This window comes from Argopecten irradians, chromosome 5 (genome assembly GCF_041381155.1).
Source record: "Argopecten irradians isolate NY chromosome 5, Ai_NY, whole genome shotgun sequence".
Classification (NCBI taxonomy): Eukaryota; Metazoa; Mollusca; class Bivalvia; order Pectinida; family Pectinidae; genus Argopecten; species Argopecten irradians.
The window spans coordinates 33,485,233-33,504,274 of record NC_091138.1 but is presented as its reverse complement, the minus strand read 5'-3'; the positions used below and the strand labels follow the sequence as shown (position 1 = coordinate 33,504,274).

Below are 19,042 nucleotides of genomic sequence, written 5' to 3'. Positions count from 1 at the left end.
TATATTGAGCCCTGGCAATGTCTTTGTATGCCTGTATAAAAATCTGCAGGTCCATCAGGAATTACTTTTACAAACAGTCTAACCAGTTGTTCTGCATAAACGAATCTCCCAAATATCTTGATTTTAATATTTTGGCCATTAGTTCATGTAGGCAAAGTGGAAAAATGTACAGAAATTGAATAATTATTATAATAATAGATAATTTGACCTTTATAACCTACTGTAAGGGGAAATATTTTTAGTATTTCCTACACTACTTACTTACTTACAGTGTTATGAGACTGCTAATTTGGATTCCAACGTACATGTAACTTTACTTTTATTACGTCGGAGATTTGAACATTTACAGTTTGTTGTTTCTTTGTAACCCCATAATATACAGCAGGTTGTTTCTTATTTCTAGCGCTCCACTCCTGGGTTGCAAGTTCAAATTCCATGTGGGGCAGTTGCCATGTACTGACCGCTGGTCTTTGGTTTGTCTCTGATACTCAAAACTTTCAACAAATCTGACATGTTCTTAAATGACCCTTGCTGTTAATAAGACTTTAAACTAGTAAAAACCAGTTGTTTAAGTCCGTAATAAATATCCTTCAATACTGAATTTAAACAAAATCTAAAAACAACACATTTTTTCTGAACTAAAGAGTTTTTATTGGATATCACAGACAATATAACACAACTACTTAACAAAACAACAAAACTATAAAATTTAGATCTTAAAGAGTTTTCCTTCTGATGTAGTTCTTGTGGTACAGAAATGATGTAAAACCACTTGTTCTGTTAAGTCAATTCAGCACTACTCTACTCACTACAACCTGTAGTGTAAGCTCGTCAATCTTTGGTATCTAGCACTTGGTATGATCATCTAAAGCCCTGGATATGGTGATACATCATTTCTGTTACCAATATGGTGGGTAGTTATAAACATATTTTTGTTTACTCTGAGAACATGTTTGAGATAAGTTGTGGACATGTCTGATCATAACAGTGAAATGTATGTATATAAATACGTAGATAAAGTAAAAACATTTGATGTTCTGTCTAGAAAGTAGCTTAAAAGCTTTTTCTCTACAGCACAGGTTTGTTCATAGTTTAAAATTTTCAAAAGTTTAATGTAACACATTTGTATTGAATGTTTGCTCAAAAGTTTAAAACACATACAAAATATTTGATTTTTCATCATAAAATTATGTGAATTTGAGGACTTGGAGGAGTTTAAAAGAAATATGAAACCTGAAGAATTCTTTGGATATGTTTATACTTTGAAAAAGGTGAAATGTAGAGCTAAATTTGGTTGATGCCTGATATGGGAAAAATAAAGCTTTGGGTCAGAATGAAGAAACAAAATTTTGATTTTTCTATGTAACAATTCTACTGTTTTTAATTATTTATGAATAACTGATTATTCCATTTTATAAAACAGATCTTTTCATTGCATAATTTAACATACTGTTGGATATATATATCAAATAACATTTTGAATAGAATAATGCAAAATTATTTGTTATAATAATTACATATGACACAATTTGAATATCTCTCTATGTTGTTGAAGTTAAAAATTGCCATGAGCCTTGAATTATTATTCAAATTTAGATTGTTACATTTTTTCCTCAAAGACTTTGATTTTTCACGGTAATTTTCAAAAAGGCTATCAAGCAATGACTAAGATATCATGTTGTTGAAAAAATAAACTTTGACTGATGAGAGTGGTATGTGTAACAATATTGATCATCACCTACAAATTGATCACGTAACGACACAAGACGATCGTGTAATTGTTCATCAACTCTTGTACTGAATAACCTGTTATAACAATAAAACAACATTTAATTAACCAGAAATATTCTTACACCGTGCATACTGATCTAATGTTTCAACATTCACTAGCTATAAGGAATGTGATAAAACCTGAATTATTAAACTCTCTTAACTTAACAAAGTTTGAAACAAAATTAGATATGAAAAGAAACCTGAATTATTAAACTGCCTTTTAAAGATGTTCCACCGCCGACAGAGCATAAATGATATTCATCATTTGAACAATAATTGGTGTTTAATCGTGTATATATATGTCTAATTAACACAAAAAATAAAATGAAAAAGATTATGTTGCCTTTGGTGCAGGCGCAATCAGTACTTAATTTCATATAGAATATAGTGTCATGGAATTTTTTCGGGATGCAATTAATTATTTTTCATATCTTTAACTTGAAGTAGAATTAGAAGCTGAAACTTCTCAATGTTGGTAATGGTGTAAAGTAAGTAACTTTTGTAACTGAAGAAAAATACTAAATCGTCTGCTCCTGTTTTTGATAGTGAAAAAATACTATTTGTCAGCGGTGGAGCATCTTTAAACAAATCTAGATATGAAGAGATCTTTAGATTTACAAATCTAAAGAACAAAAATCTTAAGAACAAAGAAATTGCTTGTTTTATCTACAATAATGCTATGATTACAATACACTTATAATCGAGGAAATGAATTCTAAAGTTGATTTAACTTTTTTATCTGTAAATCAATAGCTGATAATGAAACTGAGAATATATTTGCAAAATTAAGATATAAAGAAGTATTAAAAAACCAAAACCTTTAGCTCCCTAAAAACAATAAATAAACAAGTAAGTATTACAATCTGCTGTATACAAAAATGCATAATTCTGATCATAAAATTTCTTTCTTGCTGACAAATTCAGTTTTAAAATATGATTGGTAATTCAAATTAATTTTAAAACCTCTATAACTGAAATTCTAGAAACTTAACCAAACTGATGGTTGGATAATGAACTAACATGCATGTTTATTGCACTCAATTTGAACATACAAATATATAACAATAATAGAAGCCTTCTTAACGTCAAAACAATATCTTTATATAACAACCTGTCACTGTATGCTAATGCTACTGATAACTGATTTACGGTAAGCGGTGATCCTATCTTGGTGCTTTTCCTGCATTTTTCATGCATCATTTTTGAGTTTGTTAAATGAAATTCTTTTAAAACAGATTCCTTTTTTAATGAAATTAGCACAAATTTAAGAAATAATGGAAATAAATGCTTGGAAATATAACAAGTACAAATGTCAGCTTTAAATGTAGGAAAAGGGATTTACTAATAATAAACAAGTATGAAAGATCAACCCTGTAAAATAGAATAAAATGAACAATTCTTTAGTGTATCAAAATAATATTGTGTATCAAAATTTAATAAATTGAATGTTTTCCACTACACAAATAAAATCTATTAATGTCGAGAGAGAGTGCTTTGAGACTAGTCAACCTTTAAAGCTGGCATCATTAAATGACAACCATTAAATACCTAATTAAATATTAACATCTATTGAGTACCATTTTAAAAATGACAGATTACATTTCATATATATATAGGACATAAAAAGACTTTGCCCAAGAGTTCCTATCGATGATAAACTCCCTAAATTTGCCAATGTTTTCCCTAATATTAAGTTTCCCTTGACCTGATTCTTCAGTTAAATCTTGTCCTCTCCTTCATACACCGGGGAATCAACCATTAACCAAGGTAACCGAAGAACCATGTGCTTACCATTTATATTTTGTTCTGAGTATACAGGTGGCAATCCCCCCCATTTTCAGGGGAAAAAGTGACAACTTATACTCCGGAAAATATGGTAATCCAACCATTACACCATACCATTGGATTATAAGGGGAGATAACTTCACACTTTCTTATCCTTTTTAGATCTAAAATATCAAAGATTTCAAGAGTGAGATAATTTTCTGTGTCTCTCGCCAATTCCTTTTTAGCGCTATTAAAAAGTCCTTTTACCATGTGATAAATAAAATTAAATGATGTTAATGAGTTGGTTCTACTGGAATTCAATTGGAAATGCCATTTTATAACTGTGTGGGAATGTACTCATTTAAGAGTAGTGCCTCCTTAGCAAGTATTGTTTAAGTTATCAAGTCAAATGTTTTCATAAAATTGAATTATCCAAATTAAAATTCCACAAGTATAATATTAAACAAATTACACTTAACTCATTTATAAGCCAAAATCTTGAGGATTTTGAAGTTATCTGATTCATCAGGTACTGACTTAAAAAATACGATTACTGTATTCATGTTTACAATAAGTTAAGCTTCAAATACCATAAAAATGATATATGTGTATTCGTTGCTGGTGCTGGTACAAATATCAAATGTGTGGAATGCCCTCTTGGTGGAATTCTAAAACTAACCATTGAATTCCTGAAAGTCATATTACGAGATTAACAATATGTGGAAATATTTTCAAACTTTATAAATAACTGAACTGGATTATTTATGATATTGACTAGTTTTATATCATTTTTGGTAAAGCATGCTTAAAATTTTCCAGATGTACTTTTGAATAAGAAGTTCAGAAAATGTACATCTTTTTTCAAGAGTTATGCTTCATGATATTGCAATTCCCTTTGAAATTTCATAAAACGATATCTCCTGCATGTGTTGTTTTGCTGATTTGAGTTAACCGAAGAGGCGTCGGTCCTGAAGGACTTTTTGTAGTCGCTGGAGGTAGTCTGCATACTCAGCTTCGGACATTCCACCCCTGTACATGTCGTTCATGCCAGGTCTTCCTTTTCCAAATCTACTGGTACCCAAATTCATTCCCTACAAGACAATTACAAGATAAGGATATATTATAATGTAATTTTCTGGTGGTATTCAAAATCAAACAGCATATATTCTAAGTTATAAGACTTGTGTTAACAGAGATTGACTGTACATAACATACAAGAAATTAAAACAAGAGGCCCATGGGCCTTAGCGGTCACCTGAGTTAGAATATATAATGAAACAAATAATGAAACAAATTAAAGACATATAAACACTATATGCTGGGCCTTGGAGTTAGTCAGTGATTTATAAATTTGACTTTTTAGACTATGAAGAGTATTTGCTTCCATCAAACCTGTGAACTTAGAGGTATTTTTTTTTAATTTTAATCATTTTGACCCTGTTTGGTCCTGCCCCTCTGGTCCCCCAGGGGGTCATCGAGGATGGATGTGGATGTTAAAATGCTATATCTTAGGCTAACAATTCTAATCAAGTTGACTAATTTCCTACAAAAATTGGGCAAATAATGTTCACAAATATGTTTTTCCTATATAAACTAAAGTAAACTGGACCCCTCCCCAGGGGGTAACGTGAGACCCCAAGGTCATATAATTCACAATTTTTATAAAACACCTTAAGAACTTTCCATCTATAATTATTTGATTCTACAATATCCAGAATTTTAAGAAGATTTTTGAAGTTTTAGCCTATTTGACCCTTTTTTAGCCCCGCCTCTCTGCCCCCAGGGGGTCGGCCAGGACCAATGTGGATATGATATTGAAATGCTATCTCAGGCTAATAATTCTAACCAAGTTTGACTCATTTGCTATGGAAATTGAGCAAAAAATGCTCAAAAATGTGTTTTCCCTATATAAACTATAGTAAACTTGACCCCCTCCCCAGGGGGAAACGTGAGACCCCAGGGTCATATAATTCACAATTTTTGTAGAGGACCTTAAGACCTTTCTATTTATGAAAAGTATTTGATTCTATCATTTCCAGAATTTCAGAAGAAGATTTTTGAAGTTTTAGCCTATTTGAACCCTTTTTAGCCCCGTCCCTCTGCCCTCAGGGGGTCGGCCAGGACCAAATTTGAATATGATATTAAAATGCTATCTCAGGCTAATAATTCTAACCAAGTTTGACTCGTTTCCAATGAAAATTGAGCAAAACATGCTCAAAAATGTGTTTTCCCTATATAAAATAAACTATAGTAAAATTGACCCCCTCCCAGGGGGAAACGTGAGACCCCAGGGTCATATAATTCACAATTTTTGTAAAGAACCTTAAGACCTTTCTATTTATGAAAAGTATTTTATTCTACCATTTCCAGAATTTCAGAAGAAGATTTTTGAAGTTTTAGCCTATTTGACCCCTTTTGACCCCGCCCCTAAGGCCCCTGGGGGTCAGTCATAAAAAATTTGTTAATAGGATTAAATGGCCATCTCATACTGATAATTCTGACAAATTTTCACTCATTTCCTATAACAAATGACCAAATAATAAGCAAAAATTTGTTTTCCCAATATAAACTATAGTAAACTTAACCCCCTCCCAACGGGGAAACTAGAGACCCCAGGGTCATATAATTCACAATTTTTGTAAAGGACCTTAAGACCTTTCTATCTATGAAGAGTATTTGATTCTACCACATCTGTGAGTAGAGAAGAAGATTTTTGAAATTTTACTCAATTTTACCCCTTTTGGCCCCTCCCACAGCCCCCTGGGGGGTGGGACCATATAATTCACAATTTTGATTGGCCTTATGCCTTAGAAGGTTTGTGCACAACGGACAACGCACAACGCACGACGGACGACGCACGACGACGGACAAAAGGCGATTAGAATAGGTCACTTGAGACTTCGTCTCAGGTGACCTAAAAACAAGAGGCCCAGAGGGCCTGTATCGCTCACCTGGTTTGTAATGCCTAGGAATGTTCTGAATTCAAGTTCATTGTTTCCTTGCTGAATTCCCCTATAAGGCCCCACTCTTTCTGTTCCAGGGGGTCTAAGCCAAAATTTATACAAATTCTGTTAACCCCAAGGATGTTTCTGGGCCAAATTTGGTTAAAATCCAAGCAGAACTATATGACTATTAGCGATTTACAGAATTTACCTCTATTTCCCCTATTGGACCCCGCCCCTCCTGCACCCAGGGGGTCAGAGCCAAAATTTATACAATTTTCTGTTCTCTTTCCCCCAAGGATGTTTCTGGTCAAATTTGGTTACAATCCATGCAGAACTCTAGGACAAGTAGCAATTTATAAGATTACCTCTATTTCCCCTATTGGGCCCCGCCCCTCCTGCCCCCGGGGGGTCAGAGCATAAATTTATACAAGTTCTGTTCCCCTTCTGCCAAGGATGTTTGTGGCCAAATTTGGTTACAATCCATGCAGAACTCTAGGACAAGTAGCGATTTAAAGGATTTACCTCTATTTCCCCTATTGGGCCCCGCCCCTCCTGCCCCCAAGGGGTCAGAGCCAAAAGTTAAACAAGTTCTGTTCCCCTTCCACTAAGGATGTTTGTGGCCAAATTTGGTTACAATCCATGCAGAACTCTAGGACAAGTAGCGTTTTATAGGATTTACCTTTATTTTCCCTATTGGGCCCCGCCCCTCCTGCCCCCGGGGGGTCAGAGCCAAAATTTATACAAGTTCTGTTCCCCTTCTGCCAAGGATGTTTGTGGCCAAATTTGGTTACAATCCATGCAGAACTCTAGGACAAGTAGCGTTTTATAGGATTTACCTTTATTTTCCCTATTGGGCCCCGCCCCTCCTGCCCCCGGGGGGTCAGAGCCAAAATTTATACAAGTTCTGTTCCCCCTTCCCCCAAGGATGTTTGTGGCCAAATTTGGTTACAATCCATGCAGAACTCTATGACTAGTAGCGATTTAAAGGAAATGTTGACGGAAGGACGACGGACGGACGGACGGACGCCGTGCCATGACATAAGCTCACCGGCCCTTCGGGCCAGGTGAGCTAAAAGCCGCTGACATATCTAAAATTTTTGTCTTAGTATCACCAATATAAGATCATTATTTTCTGATTAGTATTCACCATGTTTTCATCTGTCTTCGGCATAAGTACGAAGTCTAATTTCTGAGCTTCATGGAGGCGCTGGTTAGTCACTGTGATTTCCTGCTCCTTGCTGGTGTATCCAGGCTTGAGAGCTTTAATTAAGTAAGTTCCATCAACAAGCAGACGGTAATAGTCTCCATCCTTGACTGGAAATGGAAGCAACATCATTCATGTTAGGCTGGATAAAGTGGATATAAAATCAAGGGCATTTAAGAGGTTTTTCAAAATCAGCAATCTATGTATCAATCTTTACAACAGAGAAAGCTGAAGAGTGATACAGTATTTTATTGTTTTATTTCTAAAGGTCAAAATTTTGTTATTTTAATTTGAATAATTTTTCAATAATTCATGGATGTCAGATGATATTTTCGCAATCAAATCAATGTCCCTTGTAATCGTGAAAATAACATCCCTGCGAAAATAGCCAGTTATATGGAAATTGTTAATTTACCATGTCGAGATAGTAACTACTGCAATCCCCTATTCCCAAATGAATAAGGTACAATAAATTGTGAAATTTTTTTACTTGCGACATAATCAGCGCAAAACTGCATTCATACTTACAAGTGGTGATGTCATGATCTATGTAGGTCCAGCCACCTCTAGACGCGCGAGTTTTCTTTAAAACTTTAATGGTGACATCTTTCAGTGGTTTCATTGTTTCGCCATCTTTAACTACTCCCTTCACACCAATATGAGTCTAAACATACAAAAAGAATTTATAATTTAATTCAAAATGTCTTTGTGAACATTTAGATATCCTGTTATGTTGAATTATCTCTATATGGAAAATTTTTGTTAATGAAATTATCTCCCCTGATCTGCAGGTATTGATGGCTATAGTCGAACTCGATTTTCGCTCTTCTAAGAAGAGAAGTCTCCTCAGAAGATCTTCCAGCATATAGACGGAAGAGTTTCCAGAGGTAGAAGAGCTACACATCGAGTGTTCAGATGCTATATTCTAGAAGTAGAAGAAGGCAAATCGAGTTAGGCTCAGGATATAGCTACCAAAAGTAGAAGAGAGCAAATCAAGCTTGGTTCATGTCATCTCTTTTCCATTTAGCTGCTACCAAGAGCAGATAGCTTTACATACGTGAACAGCAATCAAATCAATATTACCATATTTTACCCAATAAGTGCCCAAGGTGTTCATAAATTGAGAAAGTTTATAACCTTTTATAAAATCATAGCGTATCTTACTTGAGACAGAAATGAAATAAGGAAACTAAATGGTATCTGCATTTAGTAAAGTTTTATCAGTGTATTTATTGGGTTGAAAATGGTAAGTTGTATAATCTTAAAGCTGACATTGTATTTTGCAGTGTAGCTGATATCTTAATTTTTTTATTTAATTATTCTGTTTGTTTTATCTTTGTATCAACTTTTGATATTAAATCAAGGATACCATTCATTTCAAATTGAAACATGTCCAGGTTATTCTTCACACTATAATTTTTTTTTCAAATTTTCAAATTAATTCTATTACCTGATGAATCTTACTGACAAACCTAACAATTTGTATTACATGTATACCAGTAATATCAGAACATGCCTGCTAACATTTTCTATAGACATCAACTATCTTGCTCTATTTATGATACTCATTCATATCAAGCATTTTCACCTGCAGCATGAAGTTGACAAGGGATTCCTTGTTCTGTGTCCAGTACTTAGCCTCGTCCTTGGGAAACTTGTCACAACCAAGTTCTACGGTAATCTCAAAACAGTTGCTGGCAGCGTAGTTAAAGTCCTGCATACCTACATTTCAAAGTAACATGGAAATACAGTCATAACTGTCTATAAAGACCACATATGGGACAAATACACTAAAACATGTCTATAAAAACCACTTTAGTGACAAATACAGCTAAACATGTCTATTAATACCACTTTAGGGACAAAGACAGTTAAACCTGTCTATAAGGCCATCAGAGGGACAAAGAAAATATGGTTTATACACATGTCAAAAATTGTGTAGACATTGGTCCCATTTTAGACTCCAAGACAGTAATTACCTCCCGCCACAGAGTACCATGCTGCTCCATTGGTGATCCCTCCCTGTTTGGCGAAGTCGTCATCTCCGGACATGTCACACGTTGGGTGATTTTTAGCCATCAGAGTGTGATAAAGTGAATAGCTGAGAGCCAGGTACCTGTAAAGTCATAGGAAATTCACTTATTTCTTAATGCTGTCTATTGTTATTGTTATAATGACACCAATATACTTAAATATGATATCCTGCCTACTAACTAAAGTAATGATCCATTTTGTCCTTGATGGTTGTAATTATTATGTATTTCTTCAAACATTCTTACGGCTGTAAACTTATGGTGACTTGTTCGTGTGTCTTCAGGTTAAACTTTTCACTGATTTAAATCATCATTTACATCTTTTCAAAATGGTTAATACATGCAAACATAGGTAGGATTATAAGACTCTTTCATATGTGGATATGAAGGATAGGGATATTCTACCCGAGGGTCACAAAATGTAGTAAAACCCGAGGCTTGCCGAGGGTTTTGCAACATTTTGTGATCCCGAGGGTAGAATATCCCTATCCTTCATATCCACTTATGAAAGAGTATTTTTCTTTCATACCACGACGTTTTACTGCAATTTTACAACTATAATATCCCGCCATTTTGAAATAAATTCGAAGAAATCCACGACTGGAAGTCAATTTTCCATACATGAAAAATTACGTGATATTTTCAACACAAATTCCGTTGCTTGCATCTTTTATAGTAAAACCAGTCAATTTTGTGAAAAAAAATGTTAAAATTTTACTGAGGAAATAGAGATTTTGTTGACGCCGTGACGTCACGAGGCTTTATTGCATGGGTAGCCATGCAATACAGCCTCAGGCGACATGAGTGTATTGCCCTAGACCAGCCAGTATTACACGTGTAGGTATGAAAGAAAACAGTGTTCATTCAATTTCAATTTGTTAAAATAGGTGGAGTGGAGGGGGGTGTTCTCTTATGAAGGAGGGATCCTATTTGCCGTGAAATATGGTAGGTTAACAGTGCTTACTCACTTAAAATGTTCTTAAATTAGTTATTACTTTTATACACACCTGAAAGTTTCATCATCTGGGGAGGCTGCGTATCTAGATACTCCCTTCTTCAATCCCTCGTCAAAAGGATAGTTAGCGACCAAGTCTCCGCCGTGCAGGTTGGCGGATAGAACAAAAGAACCCTCCATGATGTATCGGATGAGTTCTTTTGTCTCTGGTTGCAGCTGCAATGACAATTAATTACAATGACTCAATTAAACATCTCTATATTGTGACCTAACGTCATTTCATAGATTTATAAACAGCTGTTACTTAGATATTGAAATATTTAAAATACCGTCTGATATTTGTTATATATTGTTTTACATGAGTGATACTTTAATATATTTGGTCCCCAATGAAGTTTTACGGTATGATCAGTCTGAGTGTATATGAATTTTCTTTGATATGTTTAATCTTTCAACTGACTATCAGTAATATAAAATGGTCTACCACAAACTTCACTATGAGACCTTTATTACTTCTCCCCTACAACAATTTGCTGATTCAAGTCACATATTTGTTATTTTTCTGAGGGACCAAATCATGCCTGACAATCTGTGAACAAATTCACAGTTGTTACAAATTGCTACCTCCAGTCATTTGCAGAGATAACCTTTTTAGCTTCCCATGTGGCTTAATGTGACTATATTGCCTGCAACTGCTATCAGCAATATGAATATATGTATGTATGTATATGTCCCATAGTTTTATTACCTCTTCTACTAATTAAAATGTACTATATAAACCCAGTAAGTGCCCCTCTCCTTATCAGTGCTCTTCCGACTTTTTTACAGGTCTCCATTTCACACAGATTGACTTAGACACAGACTGAAACTATGAAAACCTGACAGATTTCTCTATTTAATTTCTTTTTTTTTAATTTGATTTATGGCTGTTTATAGACTGTACAATAAATATGTGAAATGTTAGCCCAAATATGGTCCTATGAAGTACATGTACCTTTTTATTTTTTCCTCTCGATTTTTTTGACCGCCCTGGCCGCTTGGTATAGGGTCTAACACCGTATATATAATTATGTACTCGTAAAAAATAGCCAATAATTGTGTATTAATGTTAAGTAGGTATGGAGAACACACGGTTAATATCTTACAATACAAGGTTTATTTTGGTGTTTGACACGGAAAGCCGAGATGACTTGGCTTTACTAACCATGTATTCTGTTTATCCTGCAGCCATTATGAAATTCAAAACAAAAGCAAATTGCTGGTTATTTACTTGGTTTTGCTTGAAGTGAGATGCTTCTTTGAACAAATTCATGTGATTGTATTGACGAATAAAACATTTCATATTGATAGATAAAGCAAAAGTTTATCAGGCAGTCATAATCTGTCAGTACATTTATGCGCGACAGTTGCAGGATAAAATGAAATATCCTGATATGTGTTTCTTTATTAGGGAGTCCTTCGCAAGGATATTTTATGTTTTATATATATACAGTATATATATCTCATCTTGTCTTCTACATCTTGTCTTCTACCAATACCAAGTCAATAGTTGTGTATCTACAGCCTATATACAGAAGCTAATAAAACACTCCCATAACGGTACTTATCTTACAGCACACAGCTTGCCGAGCTCGCCAACAAGCATGCCACTAATAATGTTTCCTGTTATATGGGAACATCATGGCAGACAACACTCAGTAATTATGGCTATTTATAATTTGAGGTAATAGGTCTGACAGATATTTCCATACATAAAAACCCCATCTTGCCCTAATTGTGAACAATTCAGAATACAGTAAAATGGATTCACTGTGATCAATTCTTTTATTTCTATACAGCAAAATGGTTTCAATGTGTTCCATGTGTAATTAATTTTCAGGACAATTTATGAAATGTTTTATTAAGAATATTCTTTTCTGACATGCTTTATGCTTTAGACGGCATGTATAGTATTTTATAATGATTTTGATCTAAACATGACAATGTTTTAGCTGTCATGTATTGTATAACAGTGCTTTATCTAAATGTAAATTTGCCATTTTTTCTTACTCTTATACATGTATAACAATATTTTTTTCACATTTGGTCAAAACTTAATAAGTGATAACAATAAATTACATTGCACATTAATCATTCAATATAAAAGATGAATAAAATCTAAAGATATTTGTGATAATACTGAAAATTATGGCATTCACATTTTGTATGGTATCTATTTACTAGGTACAGTAAAGCATGTTTATACTGATCACACTTAAAACAAATTCCTTGTATAATGTAGGAATGTTTATTCCCCATCAATGTTCCTATACGATATCTACAATATGTATATCACAAACTTTGTTTATGACGTAGTGATTTTGATTGTCCCCAGATGTTCGTTGTAACTGTGTTTTACTGTATGACTTAATATATAGGAGAGTGAATTCAATTATTCTATGATAATTCAATATTAATTTTTATGCAAATGAAAACTCAAGACTTTTTCTGAAACCATCATTGTTGATCTAATGGACTTTTCAACGGTCACTTTAAAAAAAAAGTGCAAAATAAGGCATTCAGGTGAAGACTCCCTTCTGAACTTATAGTGATTTTCAAAAACATACAAAGAACTTACATTAGGAGAGCTTAGTGCCTCTTGTTCATTCGCTACATGGTTGTTTGGTGCGTTGCTTTGCCGAATTATCACGTCTAAATCAGGGAAATTCCTGTTTAAGTCCACACCACGTGCATTAGCCCGTCCTTCAAGCCAGTCACGTTGACCATTCTGAAAATAAAAAGGTTGTACTTTAATTTGATCGTTAGCATAAAAAGTTTGATTTACATATACCAGTATATAGCCATCATTCTTGCCCCAGAGTCAGATCAGATGAAATAAAACTACAAAGTTACTACCTGGGTATATATGATTATATATATGTTTATACTCTCAGGATTAAATCCCACAATTATCCAAGGATTTACAATAAATATTGTTATCTCTGGACTCGTGATGAAAACAGTGATGTTAACACAGACGGCCTAACATTATAGATGGGAAACTTCCACATCAATTCAAAGAACATGTGATCTGATATTGCAGGTGTTATATCTCTCTATGGCTGGTTGGAGTTCTACTAGCCCTCTACCCCGAGGTGTGAGTTTGAAACCCATATAGCCTAGAAAACAAATGTTTTTTCCCAGGGTACTCCAGCTTTTCTCCACCACCTAAACCAACAAATATTACAATAAATGACTTTGATTACAGAAAGGATGTTTACAAATTCACCTGAAGTTATCAACCCCATCATCAGACATCAGCTACACGTGAATTTACAGTCAAATATATGGCAATAGCAAACCTCTGGGGACCAACAAATTCACTTCTTTATAAACATACTTCATTATACACACATTACAAACATTGTACAGAAACTTTGATGGGGAATAAAACTGACTACATTATAACCATAGATTTGTTGTTTTACTGTACCTTGAAAAACAAGACCTGCTGCATTGATTGCACAAATTTTCAATCATAACAAATAAAGGATATTGTTTTGTAATCAGATATTGTTTTGTAATCGAAGTACTCTTACGTTACCAGTCAATGAAATTATTTGAAGAAATCATTGTCATAATAGAAGGAAGGAAGAATATATATCGGTACTGCAAAACATTACAGCTATATAGCATATATGTTGGTTTTTTAGGACCAACCTAGTAATAAATTGAATGACGGTTCTTTATGCTAAAAATAGTTTACAAAAGGGATTATCTTTTTCTAAATGAAACAGAAACAATAATATGTGTATCTTTCAAAAAACTTTCTGTGGGGCAATCCTTTTGAAGTTTAAATAATGTGTCTATTCAGAGTCAGAGAATCTTCTATAGCCCTTAGTCACGAACGCTTTGTGTAATATACAGGACAAATATGTGTTGAGAACACATTCACACAAAAGTAGTGTGAACTAACAATACAAATATAGGATAAGATAACCTACAATAACATTCTAGCTTGTATGAATAAAGAATAGCGGCTGGTTTATACTTCTAAAAGATTTAAACCAGTTAGAGTACTATATGCATATGCCTTACAAAAGTTATAATAATTGGATAGTCTTTTTTGGTCATATGGATTTTATCTAATGTGTCTGAAAACACATGCTAGATCATGACTGTCTTTGACATCTAATATTAGACTAGACCATACACAAAAACACAATATTCCCAGATGAATACAAGCAAGACAATATCTAACATATAATTATATAAAAGAATATTTGGTAAAGTTTGTATCTAATTCCATCTGGACAAATCCAGTGTATTTTCTTTTAGGGAAAAACTCTTCATTAATTCCTCATGTCTTATAGAGATTATGTGAAAATTTTAGATTGTTATTGGTTTTAATGTATCCATCGACAATTCCTTTCAGTTTACAAATGTTTACACTGACAGATGTCAAATCACTGAATATTGATAAACACTTTCCTTACATTAACACATTGGCATATCATATATAATTGAAATAAACAACAAATAATCCATTAAGTGTGGTTGACTGATGATTATATAAAGAATCCTGATAGCCACATCCATCTTTCTTCACTAAGATGCTTCAACTCTAGTACTCTATGGTTGTAAAACAATTGACATGATTTAGAACCAATCGTAACTCAAAGATAAATTTTCAATGCACATGTAGATCAAAGTTTTTAGTATGAAAACCAACAAATAATCCATTCAATATTATAGATTAAGTATATAAGAATCCTGATCACAACATTCATTCTCTCTTCATTACTGTCCAAGTTATTAATTCTATTTTTGTAAAGTCATTTTAGAAACCAAAACTATATATATCAATGTTTTCAGCATGATTACAAATAATCCATTCAGTACTACAGATTCAGTATAGAATCCCGATAGCAACATCCATCTCTTCCTTACTATCTACTAAGCCACTTTATTCTATTATTGTAAAATCAATTTAGAACCAAAAACTAATATCAAAGATACAATTTTCAATATATATCAATGCTTTACTGCAATAGACAACAAATAAGCAATGAGGCACTAGATCCATTAGATCTTGAATGCCACACCCCTTCCCTCTTCACTAGGATATAGACGACATATTACCCTATCAATGCTGTTGTCACGACTACAATGCCAGCTGTGTGCGTGGGCAGAAGATTGTCGAGTAGTAATGGTTCTGTATTGATTATTGAGTTAGACTGTTATTATATCAGGACTGGATATAGAGTCAACGCTGCATCCTTCAACTTATCTATCAACTGCCCATTGATGTCAATATACAGGCAATGGATTGTTTTCGTATTCAAAAATATGAAAATTGTTTTATAGACAAACGCCTGAGATTCTAACTTAAGTACAACATATGGTACCAATGGAAGTGCTGGTCCAAATGTTGTTTTGATGTTTGAGTAAACACCAAGAGAAAACAATGATGTGAGCATGTTTTGTACCCAAGTATTCTAAGGGAAAGATATATAATTGAACTAAATTTGTATAACAGTTTTTAATTGGTATAACTCCATATTATTGGGCCAGTGAATTTCATTTAAGAAGGAAAGTCTGAGTTCCCCAAGAAAACCACCAACCTGTGGGAGTACTTGGGAACTGTTCCACATGAGATTCAAAATCAGGACAAAGGTGGAGCGCTTGTGGCAGAACGTTGGGGCATCTTAACCATTTGGCAGCAGTAGCCATTATGGCCACTTTGCACTCATCAATGACTAGCTTAATATATATATATAGGCACTCAAAATATAGGTTGATTTAATTTATTTAGATCATTTTGGAAGAAAATATGCCACATCAGATCTACAGATATATACAACAATGCTAAACAAACCAGAATTGCCCATCCAAAACACCCCCTATCCAAAATATTTTATTGGTGTTTTCCATACCAAAAATATTTTATTATTTCTGATATTAAAATTTTTTGGTTTAATACTTTCAAAATACTTTGAATTGTCTATCATTTTATATTTATAATAGTATTCTCTGTTTTGTTTCTGTTCTTATATTAAATAATTTTTTTATTAAAATAATTTTGGGTATTTGTTGTCAATTTTTTTTTTTTACCTACCTACCCAACAGTCTGGCATAGGTCGGTAAAAGGAAAACGAACAATATATTTGGGCTGGCCTAAAATATCTTTGAAATTAGTTATTGGCGACAACATCATCCATTTACGAAAAAAAGAGCAGTGTTCAACTTCCTAAGCCACTGAATAGGGATGAATCTGACAAAAATTAAATAACAAATAGTAGCCTCAAGCCTATATATCAAAATATGTCAGACTGTACATGTACAGACTGTATTCAACCCGATAAGCGTCCATGTCCCTGTAAGCGACCCTCCCACTTTTGAGGCCTCATTTTCTATTTCCTGGGCATAAATAAAGCCCAAAATTGTATAGGTTTGCAATAATTTTGTCTAATTAAGCACCCAATCATTTTTAAACGCCCTGTAGTGGGCGCTTATTGGGTCAAATAAGGTACTCATCGAATACAATTTCAACCATGTATTTTTCCCATATGGCCCATTGAATTTGCTTTACCGTAAATATTACTTAAATCAAAACAATTTGTTTTACCAATAATTATTAATTTGTTTCGTTTATTCATTATAAAGTATTTCTTTAATACAATGTATCAATTTAAGATTACATATTCCATTACACTCTGTTCTTTCAGTCATACATGGGTAAAATACCCACTGAAAACCTGTCAATTACCCCTAAAAATTGTATGAACGTGTACAAATTACCCATACAATACTTGTTAATAATCAACCCGCGAGATATTTGCACAATATTGATTGGAAATTTGGTAGATTGTGAAAAAATGTCAAAAAAGAAAATTAATTTATTTAAAATTTGATACATATAATTTTCATTGGGGCCCATAATCAGTCCTTAATACTTTACCTTCACTGGGAAACTATTAGCTGCCTCCCATCCATCTGGATTCATTGTAGGCATGAGGTGGATGCGAGTGTGATGGATGAGCCATGTGATGGTGTCATTACCCTTCTTGTATTCCTCACACATGTACATACCAAGCTTCAGAAGCATTTCACGTCCTACCACCTCATTTCCGTGCATGTTTGCCACATATTTAAACTCAGGTACACCTGAAATTAAAATTATATGAAGTTTATAATACAGTGTCGTACATGACAATTCAATGACTTAATATCTTCAAATATTTTTTTATTGCTAATTTACAACAATTAATACCTTTATATAGTACAGTAAAACATGTTTTATAATGAACACAAGTTTGATTTTGGTAATCAAAGTGATTTGATTATACTGTAGAAAAAGTTACATACATATAGATTATTAATAAATAAAAGAAAAAAATCATATTTTTAATAATTTTTTTCATCAAATCCTGCCCCAGCCAACTACATTTGATATATTATCAGTTTGTGATAAAGTTACCATGACATGATCTATACTTTTTAAGCTAGCCTAATATATAATAACATTAGTATGGCAGAATAATGGAGTATTCTATAAATCAATTAGTATAATTAATAAAATAATTATAACACATCATAATAAATATAAGTCATCTATATACCTATAACATGTGTTCCTGGTGAGGTTGAGAATTCTATCACATTAAGAGGTCGATGCTGGACCGATTCTCCAACGGAATAAATGCGAGTTATATCCGGACAAGCCGCATTAATCTCGTCTAAAGCTGCTGTCACCTCTTTGGTATTGTGGTTTTTCACCTCAAACCCAAGACATAATGTTGGCACGATCACCAACAAAATGCTTAGTTGAAGCATAACAACTGTCGATTTTGATAACTTCCTCTCCTTTTTGAGATAAACCTGTGTAGCAGGTAAATTTACAGTCCAATATGTTACAGCCGCCAACACTGTCAACGAGCACCTGCTACTGTTATGTTTATACCGGGATGACGTCGGTTTGACGTCAGGTGGGAGTTCCGTACTTTGATGTTTCACATATTGTAGTTCTTATTGACTCTGGCATTTAAGGCTAACAAAACAATACAATAATTTATACTTTAAGATTTTTATGGTGTTATTAAATAAGATAAATATTCATCATGATAGCATGCAAATTGAAATTTGATAAATAAATACAGTAACTTTAATAATAACTTCTTCTCCCCATGATGATGTACAAATTTAAGATTGTGCAAAAGATAAATACGAAATACTGTGTAACAATAAATTAATTTACATAAAAAAAGCTGTAGCATCTTGCTTTAAACTAGATTTCATGAAATACAAATAAAGTTTTGAATATTCAACTACTATACTGAAAGCGTCAGAGTTTATTTTTTATCAAATAGATTATATTTCGTTCCGA

General features: G+C 33.4%; 1 protein-coding gene across 1 annotated transcript; it reads right to left on the bottom strand.

Annotated features, from left to right (window-relative positions):
• Positions 1-627: 627 nt before the first annotated feature.
• Positions 628-18,629, bottom strand: LOC138323600 (carboxypeptidase E-like). Its single transcript, XM_069268317.1, has 9 exons — positions 18,279-18,629; positions 17,618-17,823; positions 13,295-13,444; positions 10,730-10,893; positions 9,669-9,805; positions 9,278-9,411; positions 8,218-8,353; positions 7,633-7,799; positions 628-4,631 (listed from the first exon to the last, which is right to left on the bottom strand). The coding sequence occupies exons 1-9, from the start codon at positions 18,490-18,492 to the stop codon at positions 4,488-4,490; spliced, it is 1,452 nt and encodes a 483-aa protein (XP_069124418.1). The 5' UTR covers positions 18,493-18,629; the 3' UTR covers positions 628-4,487.
• Positions 18,630-19,042: the final 413 nt, after the last annotated feature.

What these genes read in the sequence shown, in the direction of transcription:
- LOC138323600 (XM_069268317.1), bottom strand. Translation starts at nt 18,492, where the DNA reads ATGCTTCAACTAAGCATTTTGTTGGTGATCGTGCCAACATTATGTCTT. An exon ending in CTAATAGTTTCCCAGTGAAG is followed by an intron (nt 13,445 to 17,617) that starts GTAAAGTATTAA and finishes TTTTATTTTCAG; the next exon opens with AATGGTCAACGTGACTGGCT. An exon ending in CCAGATGATGAAACTTTCAG is followed by an intron (nt 9,806 to 10,729) that starts GTGTGTATAAAA and finishes ATGACTTTACAG; the next exon opens with GTACCTGGCTCTCAGCTATT.